A 20,659-nucleotide genomic window follows, 5' to 3' on the forward strand; every position below is an offset into this window, starting at 1 on the left:
TGGACAGAAGCACCAACTTTCGACAGTTGGATGGCTTTCTTACAACATGGAATTTTTATACACCAAACTGTTGGCTTGCCAACAAACATGAGCAGCAGTGTGGTTTTGAACTCGTGTGTTCTAAGTAACACCAGCACAAATCTAGTCGGTATGGCACCTTCCCAGCTTAAATGGTGAAGGAAGACACAAGATGCCCAATTTGCACCTGGGCAGCAAGAACTTTCCATAGCTGGACGTTTTCCTCTACATCCTAGGTAGGGTTTGAACCCAAAGAAGCGAGGGAGGTGATTCAAGGCTGCTCATTCAATACCAAAGATCATAACCACTCGGCCAAGGAAGTTCCTAAATTTGAGAGTGGTGATTTAAAACCAGTGTCGAAGGTATAAAATAGACCACTGTTTATCAACGAAATAAAAAAAAAACTTACCAAGAAAATGACAGAAGGATTTCCTATAAGTGATATGGCAGTGGATAGCTTCCTCTTGTTGCCACCAGAATAGTTTGTGGAGATTTTGTTTGCATGAGGCAGAAGTCCAAGTCTTCTTATAGCCCAGTCAGCAACCTACAAGAATAATGAATACACCATACATGTACACACAGACAAAATCATATTCATATATTAGAGGCTTAATTTTGGGCAAGGACTCACCATCCTCTACATATCAGTCATGAAAACAAGAAACTACTTTTGAGAAAGTGCATTCCCCCATACTAATTTTCGTGAATTGGATTTTGCAGATGGATTAATCCACGAAATAAAATCCTTAACCATCCAGAAAAATTTCCATTCATTTTATGTTCAAGGGTTAAAATGTGTAAAAATTAGATCGATCCCAATACAATAGCCATTTTGATCAAAACTACGAAATTAATTGATTTCACTACCACAAATGAGTATTTTCATTTAACCTTTACCCTGCTAAATTTCTAAAATAGACTGGTCTATCTTTCAATTTTATTATTCGAAGGGGTGTTCACTGAAAACACTGACTGAATAGCCAACAGTGCAGACTAAGATCAGCCTGAACGGATTGGGCTGCACTGGTCGTAAAGATAGAATTACTTGCAGCCAGCTGGCTAAATGTTAAACAAAAAAGGTCACTGAAGTGCCACGGTATTACTTACCTCTCTCACATCTGATTCTGGGATACCTCTCAGTCTGGCATAGAACCTCAGATGTTCTACTCCTGTTAGCAGAGGATCAAGGGCATCAAACTGTGGGCAATAACCGATGTTCTGTCGAACCTGTACCATCTCATTCAGTATGCTAGTAAAGCAAATATCAGAATTCATAAATGTAAGAACTTCACTTTTATGATAGAATATATCATCTATATTTTGACAGTAAACTCTTTCTTTACTTAAACTACACCTATTTCAGTTTTGGAACAGAAGAGTCAATCTAAAAGTAGTCCACAATTTTTAACAGTATTCACACTAGTGCTCCACATATCAACCCTTACCGGCAGGTATCAAATCTCTACGAGTGGAGACAAAACACCTACTGATGGTGATGAAACATCTATGAGTGGATTGAGTCAAAAGATCTCGCATTCAAACTTGTCGAGTGGGGTTCCTTTTTAACTACGAAAGGAAAATCAAGAAAACTTTTTTCAAAATGCGAAAGGGATTTTGGTCCATACCTGTAGTTATTCACATAGGCATTTCCTCTTGACAATCTCTCATCCCCTGTTAACATCTTAAATGTTGTTGTTTTGCCTGCACCATTAACTCCTAGTAAACCAAAACACTGCCCCTTGGGAACTCCTACACACAGCCTGTCCACAGCAGTGAGTCGACCCCGCTGCCCTCGTGAACTGTACACCTGTAAAGAATTCATTCATGTTTTCATGTTTGTTAGAATTACCCAAAACATTCTAAGGAGTCTAAAATGGACACATGAAAATAATGTACAGCAAATTTTCATACAATGACTCTTTGTCCTTACTGATGGATCCCAGATGGATGTGCTCGCACCTGGTTAGGACCAATGGCTTCCTACAAGTAGACTGTATGACTTCCCAATATGAGAAAATCTGAGAATAGTAAAAAGCTAAAAAAATCAAAAGTAAGGGTCAACTTCAGTTATCAATGTACATTTCATATCTGAAAAAATAAAATCTTTTTGTTTTTGCTGGGTTAAACATCACAGTGGCACAATTATAGGTCATATGGTGACTTTTGAGCTTTTGATGGCGAAGGAAGACCCCAAGTGCCCCTCTATGCATTATTTCATCACAGGCGGGCACCAGGGTAGAACCACCGACCTTCTGTAAGCTAGCTGGATGACTTCATTACTTGAAGATCTCAACACCCAAAGTGAGGCTCAAACCCCTATCAGTGTGGGGCAAATGATCTGAAGTCAACAACCTTAACCATTAAGCCAAGGAGGCCCTTTCAAAACTGAAAAAAATATCTAATCTTCCTTCTTAACATTTTTAAAGTGGCAAATAGAGCTCTATGAAATTTTATTCGCTAAAATCTTCGTAAAGGGATTCCCTAGTTCGAAGGACATTTGCGAGCTTGTATAGACTATACATTGTACTGATCACCAAAGTCTGTTGAAATAGCATTATTATGAAAATACATAATCATGCTGAAATTGCTGCTTGTCACGGATGGGTCCACCACTTTAAAAACAATAGCAAAGCCATAACTAACCTTTGATAATTCTTCCAATCTGAGAACATCATCTTTAGCATTACCAGAAATGACCCGCTTCCTCTCTCTAGCTACATCATCATCCTCATCATCTACAGTCTCCTTCGATGGCTTCAATACCCTGAAATACGAATCATTTTATCATAAAAAGTGCAAAAAAATCATAAAACATAATATAATCTATTATGATCTAATTTCAAATGAAACGAAGAAAGAGTAAATGTGATGCAAACTCAACTTACCTAGATCTGATGAAGAACTTGTACTCTATCAAAAGATTAATGATAAAGAACAGGATTCCAAGCATGAACATGCTGAACAAGTTACGACCAACAATCTTCCACTCAAACGGGCTTGGCAGCATGTTTTCCCCAAACCTTGCGTAAACATCAGCAAACAGCTGGTTCTTGGCCATATCAAACAGCCCTCGTCCCAGACAGTATTGCGGTAACAGCAGGAACACTTGCTTCAAAATATTGTTGATGTCTTTCAAGCCCTTTGAAAGCAAATGGTAAAGTAGTCAGATTACTTTTAGCATCAAATTCTTTAAAAGGAAATGGTAGAGAAGTCCAGATATTTCAGCATCAAATCTTTATAAAATGAAATGTAAAGAAATTGGGCTAATTTTAGCATCAAAGCCTTTAAAAGCAAAAGGTAAAGAAGAGCATCAAGTCCTTTAAAAGTAAATGGTAAATTAGTCGGGCTATTTTTAGCATAATCTTATGCATGATTTGATAGACAAAAGCCTTCTTCATGTTCTTCAGATTTTATTTTTTCATGGCTGGATGTGTTTTTGGAGATAATGATAAGCTGATATTACGAATTATCTTAAATTTGCTAGTCACAATTTTCAAGAATAATAGCAAAAATGAACCATTGTAAATCTACAAATCGACTATATTTGAGCTGTGCCATGAGAAAACCAACATAGTGGGTTTGCGACCAGCATGGATCCAGACCAGCCTGCGCATCCGCGCAGTCTGGTCAGGATCCATGCTGTTCGCTAACAGTTTCTCCAATTCCAATAGGCTTTAAAAGCGAACAGCATGGAGCCTGACCAGACTGCGCGGATGCGCAGGCTGGTCTGGATCCATGCTGGTCGCAAACCCACTATGTTGGTTTTCTCATGGCACGGCTCATTTATCAAGTCATTTCTTACAAATCAGATTCATAAAAGAAAGCCAACTTGGGTTCCATTTCAATACATGTACTTACCTCATCATCTTCCTCTAGGAATTCTATAATGAAGGTTGCCAGTGTGGACACTGTTCCTAGGAATATGTTCACAGATTTGAGGGAAACGAGGGCTGTACTGGGTACACTAAACACTCGAGAGAAGGGGTACATCAGGGGAATCATCGCCCAACTGTAAACAAAGAAAATACTGTGTGCTGGCATTTCTTGTGCTGTTTGTTTTGTTGAACTCACACTGATACAACGCAGGTCATATGGTGACATATACAGGCAGTCATTTGTGTAGACCTAGCAACTTCACACAAGCCAGGTACATGGCTTCCTTACATGAGTGCAGGGCTCAAACGAAATAATACATAAGTGACCACAAAAAATGATTATACTAAACAATGTAACAAGAGCTTCTTAAAGACATCATGCTTGACTTTTTAAAATCCATCTTTGTAATACAATTTTACCAAAATTTACTACTGGTATGTGTTATTTGTCCTGTGAGGTCATCTCATGATGCCAAAAACATGTGTGGAGTTTGAAAGCAATGTGTCTAATAGTTTCTCTGTAACATACATGTATAATGTTTGTGACACATAAAAACAAGAGGGCCATGATGGCCCTATATGGCTCACCTGTTATCATTGCACTTGAGGACAAGAAGGTCCTCAGAAAAAATATCTAAGTCCAAAGGACAGGAACAACAAAGGGAAAAAATTAAACCAAAAAGAAAAAAAAAAGTTCTTACAAGGTACAGATATGTCAAAATACACCTAAAAATTGGAGGTACCATCCATGTTGTACCACAGAAAAGTGGTCTCGATTTTTCCCTACGGCCAATAATAAAAAAGTTACTAAAAACAAGCTATTTATAGTAACATAAAAGGGAAGTAATTAAACAAGAGCGCCGCCAAGCGGGGCAATATAGGCCCGAAGGATTACATCATAGGAAGGGAGCAAAATTTTAAGAACTTGACTGTTGTAGCCCAAAGGACCGGAACAACAAAAGGAAAACTTCAAAAAACAAATCTAAGTCCACAAAAAAAATATTCAAAGTCTACAAAAAAATCCTTATCAGGTCCGGTATGTAAAAATAGACCTAAAAATTGGAAGTACCATCCATGTTGTACCACAGAAAAGTGGTCTCGGTTTTTCCCTACGGCCAATAATAAAAAAGTTTCAAAATAAGCTATTTATAGTAACATAAAAGGGAAGTAATTAAAAAAAAATAAATATTGTAAGTACAAAAAAGAGATCTGCCAAATAAAAACAAGAGCACTGCAATGCAGAGCAATATACACTAAGCAAAGTCATATATGACCTTTGACCCTTAAGTGTGACCTTGACCTTGAAGCGAGTCATCCGGAACATGCGCTTTGCACATCGCCTCAGTGTGGTAAACATTTCTGCCAAGTTTCTTTGAAATCCTTCAAGCAGTTCAAGAGTTACAGAGCGAACACAAAACAAACTGATAAGACTTTTGACCCCTAAGTGTGACCTTGACCTTGAAGCAAGTCGTCTGGAACATGCGCTCTGCACGTTGTCTCGGTGTGGTGAACATTTGTGTCAAGTTTCTTTGAAATCCTTCAAGGGGTTCAAGAGTTACAGAGCGGACACAAAACAAACTGATATGACCTTTGACTCCTAAGTGTGACCTTGATCTTGAAGCGTGACATCCGGAACATGTGTTCTGCACATCGTCTCGGTGTGGTGAACATTTGTGTCAAGTTTCCTTGAAATTCTTTAAGGGGTTCAAGAGTTACAGAGCGGACACGAAATTGCTAACGGACAGACGGACACCAGCGTCGTAACATAATACGTCCCTTTGGGCGTATAAAAAAAAATGATTGTAAGTTAACAAAAGAAGGATCTGCCAAATAAATCTGTTGACATAAATGAAATTTCAGATCAGTATCTTCATTAGTTACGGAGATATACCCATTTTAATTTGAAATAAAGGGAGGTAATTTGACATAAAATCAGTCCATAGTTATCTACCCTGATTGGCTCAGTCCAACTAATGACAATAATGAAATTTCAAATAAGTCCTATAAGTACTTACTGATATAAATCCATTTTGATTACAATCAGGGGAGGTAATCAGATATAAAATAACTCTGGAACCTAAGAACGGATCTGATTTGTCATGGAATCCAAGATTTATTGTTGTTGAAGTTATTTTAAAAGTTTGTATCAAATAAAACCATAAATGAAGTCTCTATATGGCTGCAAAAGCCAAAATAGCCAATTTTGGACCTTTAAGGGGCCATAACTCTGGAACCCATGAAGGAATCTGGCCAGTTCAAGAAAGGAACCAAGATCTTGTGGTGATACAAGTTTTGTGCAAGTTTGGTTAAAATCAAATCATAAATGAAGCTGCTATTGTGCAGACAAGGTCAAAATAGCTAATTTTGGCCCTTTCAGGGGCCATAACTCTGGAATCCATTATGGGATCTGGCCGGTTCAAGAAAGGAACGGAGATCTTATGGTGACACAAGTTTTGTGCAAGTTTGATTTAATTCAAATCATAAATGAAGCTGCTATTGTGCAGACAAGGTCACAATAGCTAATTCTGGCCCTTTCAGGGGCCATAACTCTGGAACCCATATTGGAATCTGGCCAGTTCAAGAAAGGAACCAAGATCATATGGTGATACAAGTTGCGTGCAAGTTTGGTTTAAATAAAATCATAAATGAAGCTGCTATTGTGCAGACAAGGTCAAAATAGCTAATTTTGGCCCTTTCAGGGGCCATAACTCTGGAACCCATAATGGAATCTGACCAGTTCAAGAAAGGAACCAAGATCTTATGGTGATACAAGTTGTGTGCAAGTTTGGTAAAAATCAAATTATAAATAAAGCTGCTATTGTGCAGACAAGGTCAAAATAGCTAATTTTGGCCCTTTCAGGGGCCATAACTCCGGAACCTGTAATGGGATCTGGCCAGTTCAAGAAAGGAACTGAGATCTTATGGTGATACAAGTTGTGTGCAAGTTTGGTTAAAATAAAATCATAAATGAAACCACTATCGTGCAGACAAGAAATTGTTGACGCACGGACGCACGAGACGGACGGACGCACGCACGCACGGACTGACTACGGACGACGGACGAAGGGTGATCACAAAAGCTCACCTTGTCACTATGTGATGGGTGAGCTAAAAATCAATAAATGGTGCTAACGTTAGCCACAACTTACCCATATAAGCAGAGTAAGGCAACTAGACAGGGGGCATTTGTTGCAGATACATAGGCCTTTGTGTTGAATGCCAGAAATATAAATATACACAGCACTGTTGGTATCAGGTAATTTATCTGAAATACAAAGCAATGTAATAAAATCAAAATGATTACAACACGGAACATACCATATTTTTATATAATAATATTTGCCATCTCAAAATGACAACACACTTCTAGACATACACTATTAGGTAATAAATCTTAGTTGGGTGGATTTTTTCTTTCTAATATTGTTTTTTAATCTCTTTTTTTGTAGCACTTTTCTGTTACAAATGTAACACTTCAATGCAACTAAAGTAACACTTTACAGTGACAAAGGTTCCAAAACCCTAAGTTTTTTCCAGTCATATTTCAAGCATAGGGAGGCACTTGGTTTTAAACAAATTTTACTGAAAGGCAGGTGGGTATTTTCTAACACCTAAGAAATCCTACATCAAAAGTGAAGATTACAGACCACATTTGTAGGATACAAGTAATCTAAAGTCAGTTACATTGACCTCTCAGCAAAGGAGGCACCGAAAAAATATGCTAAAAGAAAGCTGTAATATTTCATGATGTATCTAAATTTAAAAAAAACATCTATACAGTTGACCCTGCCTTAGCAGCCACCTGTATTTAACAACTACTTGCATTAAGTAGCCAGTCAGCTTATTCCCCAAACTGACTCTGTTCTAATTTAAACTTTTCTAAAGCAGCCACCTATCTTAACCGTTATCTTGCTGGACACAATTGATTCTGCATTTGCGGCATTTGTAGATCATGATCAGCCTGCACATCCTTGCAATCTGATTATGATCTACACTGTTCGCCATTGTCTGTATCTTTTTGGTAGGAACCCCTTTTAACAGGTAATGGTACTGTCCAAAATGAAAGATGGACAAGTTCATTATAGAAATTTAGCAAGGTGAGGGTTGAGCAGCCAATCTATGTCACTCGCCTGAGTGGCTGCTTAATACATGTATGACTGTAAATCTAAAACAAACATACCATATCCCAGCAGAAATTTGACACCCAGTAGATAATGGGGTTAACTCCGCTGACAAACTGTAGATGTTTAGAGTTGGAGGTCCGTTCTTCAATCAGGTACATGGTAAAACTAGCCGGGATGAACGACATTGCAAATATCACACAGATAGCAATTACCACATCCTTAAAACTGCTGTACCTGTGAAAAAGAAATCAGCAAATATTTAACGATAATATATTGATTTTGTATCACATTTGCTTTAGTTAATTTGTCCCAATTTGCAGGTATGCAGTATAATGGAAGCTTTTCATACAAAAGCTACTCATGTTTGTAATGAAGAAATTGTTGAGTTGGAGAGGTTATTTATAATTTTATTAAAAGAAAAAGAAAATATTGGCCTTTTTGGAGAAGTATTCGCTTATCCAGTGTTGTTTTGTTTTGTTTCTGACAAGTTTGTGGCCATTATGATACAATTAAAGGTCATGTGGCAACTAACTGGCATTTGCTGGTTAAGGAAAACCACAGGACTGGTGCTCTTCCAAGCATTATTTCAAGTGTGGCCATGTGCTGGGGCTGAGGCACCCAAGTACTCATTGCCCTTCCATAAACCTGCTAGAAGATTTCATAAAATGAAAGAAATCTACGCCCTATGTGAGTTTCAAACCAACAGCAGAGAGGGGCGTGTCAGAAGTGGTGTAAAAGAGTAATAACATTGTATTGAATATTTGAATTACATTCCTTCAACAATCAGATTACAAAGAAACAAATGGGTTAAAATTACGTCAACAGTACTTCAAAAACCTAACAAAGACACTGATCTATGAATATCACAACTGCCATAAGAAAGACTGGTACTTACAAGGCTTCATCATTAAGCTGTTCTTTTGTCATCTCCATGGGATGGTTTATTGCTACTATACTGTAGTCAGCGGGGTTTGTTCCCGAGGGTAGATTACTTCTCAGTATCAAGTTGTTCATTACGTTGATGTATGAGACAGATGCAGCCCAGCCCCGATTGTTGAACCAGACCTTAAACGTTAGTTACTTATCATCAATAGATGTGTTTACAGTTTCAAGACTAAAGTTTTAGAAGCATACTGTATCATACTGTTTATATTTGCACAAGTGCAACAAAACAAGAGGGCCAAGATGGCCCTAGGTCGCTCACCTAAGAAACACACCATAACAGTGTAAAACATGTTTGACCTAGTGATTTCATGGAAAGAAATATTCTGACTAATTTTCATTAAGATTGGACCAAAAAATTGGTCTCTTGCGATAAAACAAGCATTTTCTTAGATATGACCTAGTTTTTGATCCTAGATGACCCATGTTCAAACTCGACCTAGATTTTATCAAGGCAATCATTCTGACCAAAATTCATGAAGATCAATTGAAAAATACAGCCTCTATCACATACACAAGTTTTTTTTTGATTTGACCAAGTGACCTAGTTTTTGACCTCAGATGACCCATATTCAAATTCGACCTAGATTTCATCAAGGCAATCATCCTGACCAAATTTCATAAAAATCAATTGAAAAAAACAGTCTCTATCGCATACACAAGATTTTTCTTTAATGTGACCTAGTTTTTGACCTCAGATAACCCATATTCAAACTCGACCTAGATTTCATCAAGGCAATCACTCTGACCAAATTTCATGAAGATCAATTGAAAAATACAGCCTCTATTGTATATACAATGTTTTTCTTCGATTTGACCTAGTGACCTAGTTTTTGACCCCAGATGACCCATTTTCGAACTCAGCCTAGATTTTATCAAGGTAATCATTCTGGCTAAATTTCATGAAGATCAGTTGAAAAATACAGCCTCTATTGCATACACAAGGTTTTTCTTTGATTTGACCTAGTGACCTAGTTTTTGACCCCAGATGACCCATTTTCGAATTTGGTCTAAATTTCATCAAGGTAATCATTCTGACCAAAATTCATGAAGATCAATTGAAAAATACAGCCTCTATCGCATACACAAGGTTTTTCCTTGATTTAACCTAGTGACCTAGTTTTTGACCCCAGATGACCCATTATCGAACTCGGCCTAGATTTCATCAAGGTAATCATTCTGACCAAAATTCATGAAGATCAATTGAAAAATACCGCCTCTATCACATACACAAGGTTTTTCTTTGATTTGGCCTAGTGACCTAGTTTTTGACCCGAAATGACCCATTTTCGAACTCGGCCTAGATTTCACCAAGGCAATCATTCTGACCAATATTCATGAAGATCAATTGAAAAATACTGCCTCTATCGCATACACAAGGTTTTTCCTTGATTTGACCTAGTGACCTAGTTTTTGATCCCAGATGACTCATTTTCGAACTCGGCCTAGATTTCATCAAGGTAATCATTCTGACAAAATTTCATGAAGATCAGTTGAAAAATACAGCCTCTATCGCATACACAAGCTAAATGTTGACGGACGACAGACAGACGAACATCGAGCGATCAGAAAAACTCACCTGAGCATTGCTCAGGTGAGCTAAAAACACCAAAATGATCTTTTCCATAGCTAAATTTCACAAAGAGTAGTTTCAAGCTCATTAGTTTAACTTATACAAGCTCAACACATGTATATTTAAGGTTTCGATGGAGGCCTTGAGAAACAAAAATCAAACAACACCAAATCATAGAAAGAAAGAGTTGTTTGACATGAAAATTGAACAGCATGTAAAACATGTATATTACTTTACGAAACAAGTGTCAATATACTGATATAAACATTGAATTCCGGAAAAGGGCTGCCTAAAGGGGCTCCACTTCCGGACAGTTAAACGCCTTTAAAAACTCACCATTTTCAAAGAACAGTTACACATGTTCGTTTCGATGCATATGCAATAGCGTGCGAGTGGTGAAATTTCGCATAACAAGGTGGAACACAGTTTTCAGCAATTGTTTATCTTTATTTCTTTACAAATGGCATTCATTTTCAAAGGGAGACAACTGTTCCCGATTATTTTAAGTACAAATGGCATTCATTTTCAAAGGGAAACAACTTTTTCCGATTATTTTAAGTAATCTTTGAGAAAAAGTTGTCTCCCTTTGAAAATGAATGCCATTTGTAAAGAAAAAAAGATAAACAATTGCTGAAAACTATGTTTCACATTGTTACGTCAAATTTCACCACTCGCACGCTGTTGCAAATGCATCAAAACAAACATGTGTAACAGTTCTTTGAAAATGGTGAGGTTTTAAAGGCGTTTAACTGTCCGGAAGTGGAGCCCCTTTAGGCAGCCCTTTTCCGGAATTCAATGTTTACATCAGTATACTGACACTTGTTTCGTAAAGTAATATACATCTTTTACATGCTGTTCAATTTTCATGTCAAACAACTCTTTCTTTCTATGATTTGGTGTTGTTTGATTTTTGTTTCTCAAGGCCTCCATCGAAACCTTAAAACTGCTTTTTTCCTTGGAGAGTATTGGTACATAAAAGCTACTTATTGCATTAAAGCTTTCTGTATCTATAAAACTGATACTCAGCTGGGCTTTTCAGCCAAACCAACAAAATTTGGGTCAAATACCAAATAAGCATGTGCAGACACCAGGGTAACATAACCAGTCTTCCACAAGAAACAAGAAAATTTTACCACCAATGTAGGGTTTAATACTCATAAAATATCAGTACCAACCTTTGCTACGTCTTTCACTGCCAGAGATGGAAGAACTTCTGTCAGGTCATACCAGAATTCTCGGTCCCCTAGTGACACTGTAGTACCATTGTTTGCAGCCTTCAATATTCTCTCCAGATAATCCTGGACCTGTGAAATATTGGCAGTAAAGGCGGCATAGTCTCTCTCTCCAAACGAAAGACCACCATACCTGAAAATAATCAACTTGATCCATATCCAACACGTTCTACAAACAAAATTGGTTCTTAATATTTTTCTTTGTCATTTATAACATACATCCCTGCTCTTTTTTTTCAAATATGAACAAAAGCGAGGGTTCAAATTTAAGCCAGCAAACACACAAAATGTAGGTGATAACTGAAAATTGCTAATCGAGATTTTGCATTCAAATTTTTGTGCAAAACATTTTTGGCCCAAATGATCTGCATTTTTATTAAGCCATCTCTACAACTGTTATTTCTTTGAAAAATTGCTGTCATAGTAGGTTCTTTTCATTTTTAGAATTCTAGGACCCATTAAAAGGAAGTTCACATTTAATGCATGCCTTGTGTGTATGCCTGTAAAAAGAAATGACAAGTACCTGCAGCAAAAGTGATGATGTATACCGTATGTAATTGGAAACTATGTCAGTGCAAACACAAGTTGCTAGAATCTTGGGTTCTCTAGACTATTAAAGCAATGCACTGTAGATAAAAAAAAATGCTAGCTGTTTTTATCACTTAGCAAGTAAAAAAAATAATTTTAACCAGCAAAAAATTATTGCTACATTCAAACCTTGGAATTTGATTTCACCTTAACTGCATCTCTAATACCCCAGTCACACATACGGCGCGGATGACTACGTCTAGCCACGGATAGAAATGTAGCAATCCGTATCGATCCGTATCTTAAAGTAGTAATCCGTATCAATTCGTATCAGTTCGTACCAATCCGTACGGCTCAGGTACGGATCGATACGGATTACTACATTGCTATCCGTAGCTAGACGTAGCTATCCGCGCCGTATGTGTGACTGGGGTATAATACACAATTGAACATTAAAACATTTTAATTATTTTACCTTCTCTTTGCAAACTCTTTCTGTGTTTTTATCAGATAGTCACTGATTTGCCTTCCTGTCATATTATATAGGTAGTCTGTTGTTGGGAGAAGCACCTTCGGAGGAGTCGGTCCGGCAGCATTATCCGGACACACCTGCCAACCGGTACTACAGTCACAGTTTCTGGTCTGGTTCCAAGGTGCTTGCTGCGGGAAAATCTGCTGACCTACTGGTTCACATGGATGACCCCTGCAATAATTATATTTAAAAGATCATAAATAGTTTTCTATAACCATGCGCTAAGTTTTATTGTCCTATGCTAAACCTACTTACACTCGAAGAGTATCGAGGTCAACTTCAGACCAAAGCAAGCCATTTGAGCCGCGCCATGAGAAAACCAACATAGTGCAGTTGCAACCGCGCAGTCTGCAAAGTACTCTAAGCAACATCATTATTTTATGACCACAGTTACTTATTTCTACCATAAGACATTCACACAATGTTATAAACCTTTAAACGCAAATAATATTGCTTTCTTTTCAAGAAGAAAAATGCAAAATGCTTTAAATACTACACCAACATAAATTAAAAATTTCAAAAAGAATTCAAGCTTTAGATCAATCCAGATAACATGAAAAAAAATAATCGAGGTATGAAAATAGACAGAAAACATAGCTTACGCAATAGAATGTTTATTGACACATCTGTTTCCTACACCAGGTTTGGTCTGTATAATATCTTCCATCTTCTCAGAAACAGGGTTGTTATAGGCATCATTACTATAAGAAAAGTAAACTTCGCTTTTTAAGCTTTTTAAGGGAAATCGGGACTTAACAAAGTCCATCAATGATGTTCTATAAATGACTCTCCAAACTGGCCTTTTATGCGCAATTTAAATGGGATAAACATGTAAAGGGGTTTCAAAACTTTAACAAACTTTAACAAATTTTTTTAACAACTTAAAATCACATTATTTACAGTGGTAAACATAAAATATCTTCTAAATAACACTATTTCAAACGTCTGAAAAATGTGCACAGTTATAAATTGTATAGACTCCTACTTCAAAGAAATTTCAGCTGAAACTGCATTAACCCTTATCATGCTGGACATGATTGATTCTGCCTTTGCGACCAGTGTAGATCATGATCAGCCTGCACATCTGAGCAGTCTGATCATGATCTACACTGTTTGCTATTCAGTCAGTATCTTTTTGGTATGCACCCCTTTTAACAGTTAATGGTACTGTCCAAACTGAAAGATGGACAAGTTCATTATAGAAATTTAGCAGGGTAAGGGTTAAGACTCAACAATATCACATGTATTGCTTCAACTTGTGTCAGAGTAACTTGTCTACTTTCATAATATTTTTAAAAACAAACACAAAATATATAATATACCTATAGAACATGTGGAGATGAGAGTCTCCTCTCACTGGTTCATAATGCCAGGGGTGTAGCTCCAATGGGGGCTCCTCAGAAAATGGGGGTGCTATCAGGGAGAAAGTCATCGCAAGCAGGATAAATATAACAGGTAACACAATCTGAAAATAATATTTATAAAGAAGTTTTGTAATTCTACATCAATTTATGTAAACTCTTGACAGCCTAATGGACAAAGCAGATCTACATCCCCCACCCACTCCATTATCACTACCCGCAGAAAATACGTAAAGTCGAACTTTCTTCCCTTGTATTCGGACCATTCGAACACCACCCTTTGCTCCAACTCGTCATCAGGTTCCAGAAAAAATCCTAATAGTATATAATGTATATTGTTCCAACGCTCTGATAACTATTGACAATTCAAACTAGCTTTACCTACCCTGTTGTGTTCGAGCAAATGAAGTTTGATTGTATCTGTGACACTGCGTAACTTAGTGATTAAAAAGGGAGAAACTCATATGAGCCGTGCCATGAGAAAACCAACATAGTGGGTGTGCGACCAGCATGGATCCAGACCAGCCTGCGCATCCGCGCAGTCTGGTCAGGCTCCATGCTGTTCGCTTTTAAAGCCTATTGGAATTGGAGAAACTGTTAGCGAACAGCATGGATCCTGACCAGACTGCGCGGATGCGCAGGCTGGTCTGGATCCATGCTGGTCGCAAAGCCACTATGTTGGTTTTCTCATGGCACGGCTCATATACATGTAACATGAAAGCAAATAATAGCTGTCATGGAGAAAAATCACAGCAGAGAGAATGAAAAGCAATTAAATGCCTGCTGAAAGGACAGTTCACATCTTATAATTAATTTGCTACCTGGATCAGAATTCATCCACAGTTAAAAAAAAACTGATACAGGAAATTATTTATAACTACACAGAAACAAAACAGCTGAATATCAACATGAAATCACACTGTACAAAAGGCATTTATCATCTTTACCTCAGTCAGAAATCCTTTCTTGCTTCTTCTGACATGATGGAACCGCTTGAAAAATATAGCGATAAACTGGCGCATGGTGAGTCTCCAACCCGTGACCTTCTCATGCAGGTTGTGGCTAAATCCATTCTCTCCATAGTCACTGACTGGGCCAGAAATCACAGAATCTGAAATAAATAGAGAATATTCAATTTTGTACAAGTTATAATGAAAGACCTTTCATTGAGTGAACATTTTACAAATAGCAACATAGGAAAATTTCAAACCTGGTCTCTATTTATTCATTTTTATCACTCTTTGAACACAATGTTGAATAAGGTATAATCTATTGCTATATTTCAGTAAACTCACTTCACTAAAAAGCTTGTAGTAAACATTTAGAAATTGCATAAAATATGTAAAGCAGAAGAATTTTGACGTCAGATAATGCAATTTTAATAAGGCTGTTAGTGAATATTACATCCATACTTTCCAACAAGATCGAAAGAAACATAAAAAAAAAATCTTAATAATAACCACAGCCCTCTCATAGGTATTTCCATCCAGTTTATCTCCCAGTTCAAAACTATACAATGTTACACAAATTACTTTCATATATTTTTTTCATTTATAAAAAATATTACTTGCAGTTCAAGCCATTTAGACACTATTACAAGAGGGCCACCAAGTACATGTATAATGCGAAATCATGGCCAAAATTATTTTCATAATACATAAAACTTTCTAATCTTTATTTGAGAATTTTAATTAAAGGCGTACGCTAGAATTCCCTGTGTATGATGGGCAAAATTTTTCCCAATAATAGAATTTTTTCAAACTTTGGATATTGAAGGACAATCATGTAAGAAACAAAAAAAATGCAATAAAAATCATAGGTCACCAGTACTGAAAAAGAGTTATCTTCCCTTGAAAACGACATTTTACGGAAGAATGCAAATTTCAATTTTCAATACCAGTGACCTATGATTTTTATTGCATATTTTTGTTTTTTAGATGACTGTCCTTCAATATCCAAAGTTTGAAGAAATTCTATTATTGGGAAAAATTTTGCCTCAAATTCTAGCGTACGTCCTTAAAGAAGATTTCCCTATATATTTTAAGATTAACACAATACTTCTGCACATTACACACAAAGAGACAAAGTTCATTTTTTAAATTTCTTGTCTCTGGCAAGCTGTATGCTGTTTCAAGGACTTGGCAGACCAAAAAATAAAATAAACTGACTTGAAACCTTGAACAATTAAAGTAGGCAGAATGCATTACTAACTTTTTAAAGGTTAAATATCGGGTATTAGAATTATCGAAAACCAAAGATAATGCAGTAAATGTTCCAAGGTGAGGTTAAAGATTAAAACTGCAGAAATTTAATTCGACAAAATTAACAGAATAACTTCAGATTTTCAAACAGATATAATATAATGACAGTCTGTTAAACAAATGTATTCAAGGTACAAAATGCCATGCACTTTAGAAACAAAGACAATTAAGTATGAGAAAGACATGTTTTTCTTTTTCTTTACCAACTGCAACTTGAAAATCTTTATCTCCCTGAAAAACTCACCCCGACTTTATGGAACAACAACAAACTTTTTTCATGTTCTCAAACAAAAAAGTCTTACATGTTTAGTTTAGAGTAGATACTATTCAATATAATGGCCACCTGTAATAAACAGCAGCTTGCCTTATGCAGTCAGTCACCTGACATCCAAAATTTGACTTTTCATTCTTATTTCAACTTGTCTTAACCCATATCATGCTGAACACGATTGATTCTGCCTTTGCAACCAGTGTAGATCATGATCAGCCTGCACATCTGCGCAGCCTGATCATGATCTGAACTATTCGCTACTCTGTCATTATCTTTTTGGTAAGCACCCCTTTTAACAGTTAATGGTACTATACAAATTGAAAGATGGACAAGTTCATCATAGAAATTTAGCAGTGTAAGGGTTACGCAGCCACCTGCCTTTATAAGCCAAACTGTGTTGCTGCCTTTGCTGGCTGCTAAGAACAGCTTTGACTGTACATGCTTTATCAGCTAACCTAACAAGTGTTCTAACATGCAACAGTGGGTAAATTAAACTAAAGAAATACATGTAGTACACTATGGCAAATTCATCGTCTCTAGAGCAAAGAAAAAAGTATAAATGCTTATGTAACTGAAAAAAAGAAAAAGGTATTCATGCGCAACAATCTCTTAACATAACTCAGCATCGTACACAAGGCAAAATGCATTTTACTGTTGCAATATATATACAGATCAAAATACCTCCTGCTAATAAACGCTTCAGCACTGACATATCAGAAATTTAAAACATAGTGTAAATACTTTCTATCAAACTTAAAAAGTATAATTTTCTGGTTACCACACCAAGCTGAAAAGTCAGTACAAAACAAGAAGCTGCATTCAATAAACGCTTGATGCCCCCGGTGGCATCCTTGTCGATACAAAGCAACCTAAGTCCAAAACGAGGTCAAGTTCAAGGTCAAGGTCAAACTGAGGTCAGGTGATGTCTGAAGATGAGGAATGGTCACAGGTTACACCTGCATTAGTACCAAGTCATTCTAGTAAGGGGTATTGATGCTAGACGAAACTACGGTCCCATTTGGTTAACCAAGAGATGGCCCATATAAAGCAACCTAAGTCCAAAATGAGGTCATGGTCAAGGTCAAACTGAGGTCAGGTGATGTCTGAAGATGAGAAATGGTCAAAGGTTACATCTGCATTAGTATCAAGTCATTCTAGTAAGGGGTATTGATGCTAGTCGAAAAACGGTCCCATTTGGTTAACCTCGTACAGACAGACAGACACACGAACGAACGGCTGGACAGGACAATCACTATGTGCCTCCCGCATCAGTAGATGCCAGGGCATAAAAATTAACTTGATTGATATTGATACTGATCAAAATCAGACTCCTCTGTTATAGCCAATATTGGTCAAAAGAACTTATATTTTGCATTTTGATAATTCTTTCATTCTAAACAAAATTCCCATTGCTGCTAAATTTTTCACTATTCTAACAACTCTAAAATCATTTTTCACATTAATAAATAAGTAAGAATGGCTGTTCTGTTGGCAAAATAGTTACATAACACAAGACTTGGCTTTTCTTGCAGCAGGAAGTCAGAATTTATCATATAATCTAGAATTTAAAATTTCATTAACCTTTAGCCTGCTGGCAGCAAGTGATTCTGTCATTGCAACCAATTGTGGGCTGATCATGGTCTGCACCGTTTGCTTTTCAGTCAGAAAATTTTGCAATGAACACCCCTTTGAATAATAAAATGCTACTGCCCAAATTCAATGATAAACCAGTTCATTTCAGATAAACAGCATGGTAAAGGTTAATAGTCACACCATGAGTTGTTTGTTTATGATTTGTTAACTTAGTTAATCCTTAGCCTGCTGGTGGTAAGTGATTTTGCCTTTGCAACCAGTGCAGAGCACATCTGTGCACGCTGATCATGGTCTGCACTGTTCACCATTCTGTCAGTATCTTTTTGGTAAGCTCCCCTTACAGTTAACGGTAATGTCCAAATTGAATGATGGACAAGTTCATTATAGAAATTTCACAAGCTAAGGGTTAATCAATCAGCATTTGAATTACCTGTATCTTCTTCAGCCATAAGGTCTGTTTTGCTATCAACTCTGTTTGCGGAACGTCTGCCCAACAGTGACAACTTCTTCTTACGTTTAAAACTCAGTCTTGACACACCGCGGGGAATTCTACCACCTTTTCGATATAATAATTACACTTAAGAAAGGGTTATATGTCACATCAACACATTTATAGGTCATATGATGACTTTTCAGCTTTGCATGAAGGAAGACCCCAGGTGCCCCGTTGAGCATTATTTCAAGTATGGGTGGGTACCTGGGTAGAACCACCAACCTTCCGTAAGCCAGCTTGATGGCTTCCTCACATGGAAGAATTCTACATACCAAGCAAGGTATCAAACCAACAGTAATACTGGGCATGTGATTCAAAGCCAGCAACCTTAACCACTCAGCCACCGAGGCCCCTTCATATTGTTACGAAAGTAAGGAATCCAAGAGGGACTAACATTCTGTAGAACATAATATGCTGGATAATCAGTATTAACTTCCAGAGGAAAATCATTATCCTTATCTAACAAAGTAACAAATGACATTTTGAAAGCCAAGAAATTGATATCCCCTATAAAATAGCTTTTTACGAAAAAAAAACAACGAAATTTTAAGTTGATATATGTGATTTCGATAAGTCTGTGACAGCTTTTAGATTTCAGACCCCAATCATAAGTAGTGGTTTATACCCTAATGCTAAACAGTATTTTCATTCTTAATTAAAAGTCCAAGTATGAGAATATGAACAGTATTGTAAATCACATCCTTACCATCAGCCATTTCATCAAGCTTATTTCTCTTCAGTTCTTCTTCAACTTCTACAGTGTTTTCTTCAGCAACTTTCAGGAAAACCTGTCAGAGAACAAAATCAGTTTCGATGTAATATAACAAGCCATAACAGACTGCAAAACAGTATGTATCAAAGTTTGTTATCAACTAGAGCTATCACTGGATGTGGTTAATACATCCATAATACAGTTTTGTTAGAGAAAATAAGGGCCCTGACCTCAGTAATGCCTGGAATAGCAGTGAAAAAAACTGAGTCACAAGCATCTACCTTTCATGATGATCATGTGTATTAAGTTTATTTGGAATCTTTAAAAATGCAGAAGAAGTTCTTGCAACAAATGCTGAGCCGACAGCAAGACGCACAACACAATGTAAGATGACTGCTATATACAGTCCTAAACTTAGATTACCCATCTAAACTCTATAGTGCTACCACACTCCAATATCAAGCTGCAAGACACGTGACATGAATACCTCACCCAGTTACATTATACTGACACGAAATTGACAAGTCCTAAAACTATCCTCTTATCTATAGTGCCAAGCAAGAAAGCTACTAGACTAGTGAGTACCATTTTTCACGTCTTTGGTATGACTCTGCCAGGGAGCGTACCTATAAACTTCAGCACTTAAAGTGGGCATTATCTTGCCTGAAACTGAACTGGTGGTAGAAAATACATTTTTGTGCCATTAACACAGAATTCATATAAGTACTGTTTAAAAATGCAAACAATTTTTACCTCTTCCAAACTTGTATCTGAGATTCCAAAACTGGAGACACCAAGCTCTGAGTGAGAAAACTCTAGTTGTTGGAAAAGACGTTCGAAGTCACCCCTGTGTGCGGCTTCTGTGGGCATCTGGTAACACAATTCTGTCATGTTGTCCTCCACTAGACAAGCTTCTGGTACATACTTCTTGATGAATGATGTCACTTTCTTCACTGAGAAGCCTGCAGATTTAAAACTATGTTGTCTTTTTTTGGGGTTTATCATCACAACGACATGATAAGTCATATGGCAACTTTCACTGGTGAAAGAAGACCTCAGTGGCCCTCCGGGCATAGTTCCAGACACAAGCAAGCACCTGAGTAAAACCATCAACATTCCATAGCCCAATTTGATGGTTTCCTTA

The 20,659-nt window shown here is 37.0% G+C and overlaps 1 protein-coding gene across 6 annotated transcripts in view; it reads right to left on the bottom strand.

The window, feature by feature from the left end:
* LOC123524209 (phospholipid-transporting ATPase ABCA1-like) overlaps nucleotides 1-20,659 on the bottom strand; it is a 94,186-nt gene that overhangs the window by 10,832 nt on the left and 62,695 nt on the right. For 5 of the 6 annotated variants that reach the window (XR_008370326.1, XR_008370325.1, XM_045302251.2 and 2 more), the window contains 18 exons: nucleotides 20,269-20,477; nucleotides 19,510-19,591; nucleotides 18,741-18,866; nucleotides 17,399-17,422; nucleotides 15,133-15,296; nucleotides 14,147-14,289; nucleotides 13,427-13,525; nucleotides 12,768-12,995; nucleotides 11,708-11,897; nucleotides 8,913-9,082; nucleotides 8,074-8,251; nucleotides 7,043-7,158; nucleotides 3,877-4,027; nucleotides 2,904-3,157; nucleotides 2,662-2,782; nucleotides 1,644-1,825; nucleotides 1,126-1,267; nucleotides 428-562 (listed from right to left, as the gene is read on the bottom strand). Coding sequence is in view for 4 of the 6 variants with exons in the window: in XM_045302251.2 (XP_045158186.2) it covers nucleotides 428-562; nucleotides 1,126-1,267; nucleotides 1,644-1,825; nucleotides 2,662-2,782; nucleotides 2,904-3,157; nucleotides 3,877-4,027; nucleotides 7,043-7,158; nucleotides 8,074-8,251; nucleotides 8,913-9,082; nucleotides 11,708-11,897; nucleotides 12,768-12,995; nucleotides 13,427-13,525; nucleotides 14,147-14,289; nucleotides 15,133-15,296; nucleotides 17,399-17,422; nucleotides 18,741-18,866; nucleotides 19,510-19,591; nucleotides 20,269-20,477 (2,714 nt within the window). In the remaining 2 variants the exon portion in view is untranslated. The remainder of the gene's footprint in view (nucleotides 1-427; nucleotides 563-1,125; nucleotides 1,268-1,643; nucleotides 1,826-2,661; nucleotides 2,783-2,903; nucleotides 3,158-3,876; nucleotides 4,028-7,042; nucleotides 7,159-8,073; nucleotides 8,252-8,912; nucleotides 9,083-11,707; nucleotides 11,898-12,767; nucleotides 12,996-13,426; nucleotides 13,526-14,146; nucleotides 14,290-15,132; nucleotides 15,297-17,398; nucleotides 17,423-18,740; nucleotides 18,867-19,509; nucleotides 19,592-20,268; nucleotides 20,478-20,659) is intronic. The other variant, XM_045302253.2, reaches the window with a different exon arrangement.

The sequence above is a fragment of the Mercenaria mercenaria genome, chromosome 3 (genome assembly GCF_021730395.1).
Source record: "Mercenaria mercenaria strain notata chromosome 3, MADL_Memer_1, whole genome shotgun sequence".
NCBI lineage: Eukaryota > Metazoa > Mollusca > Bivalvia > Venerida > Veneridae > Mercenaria > Mercenaria mercenaria.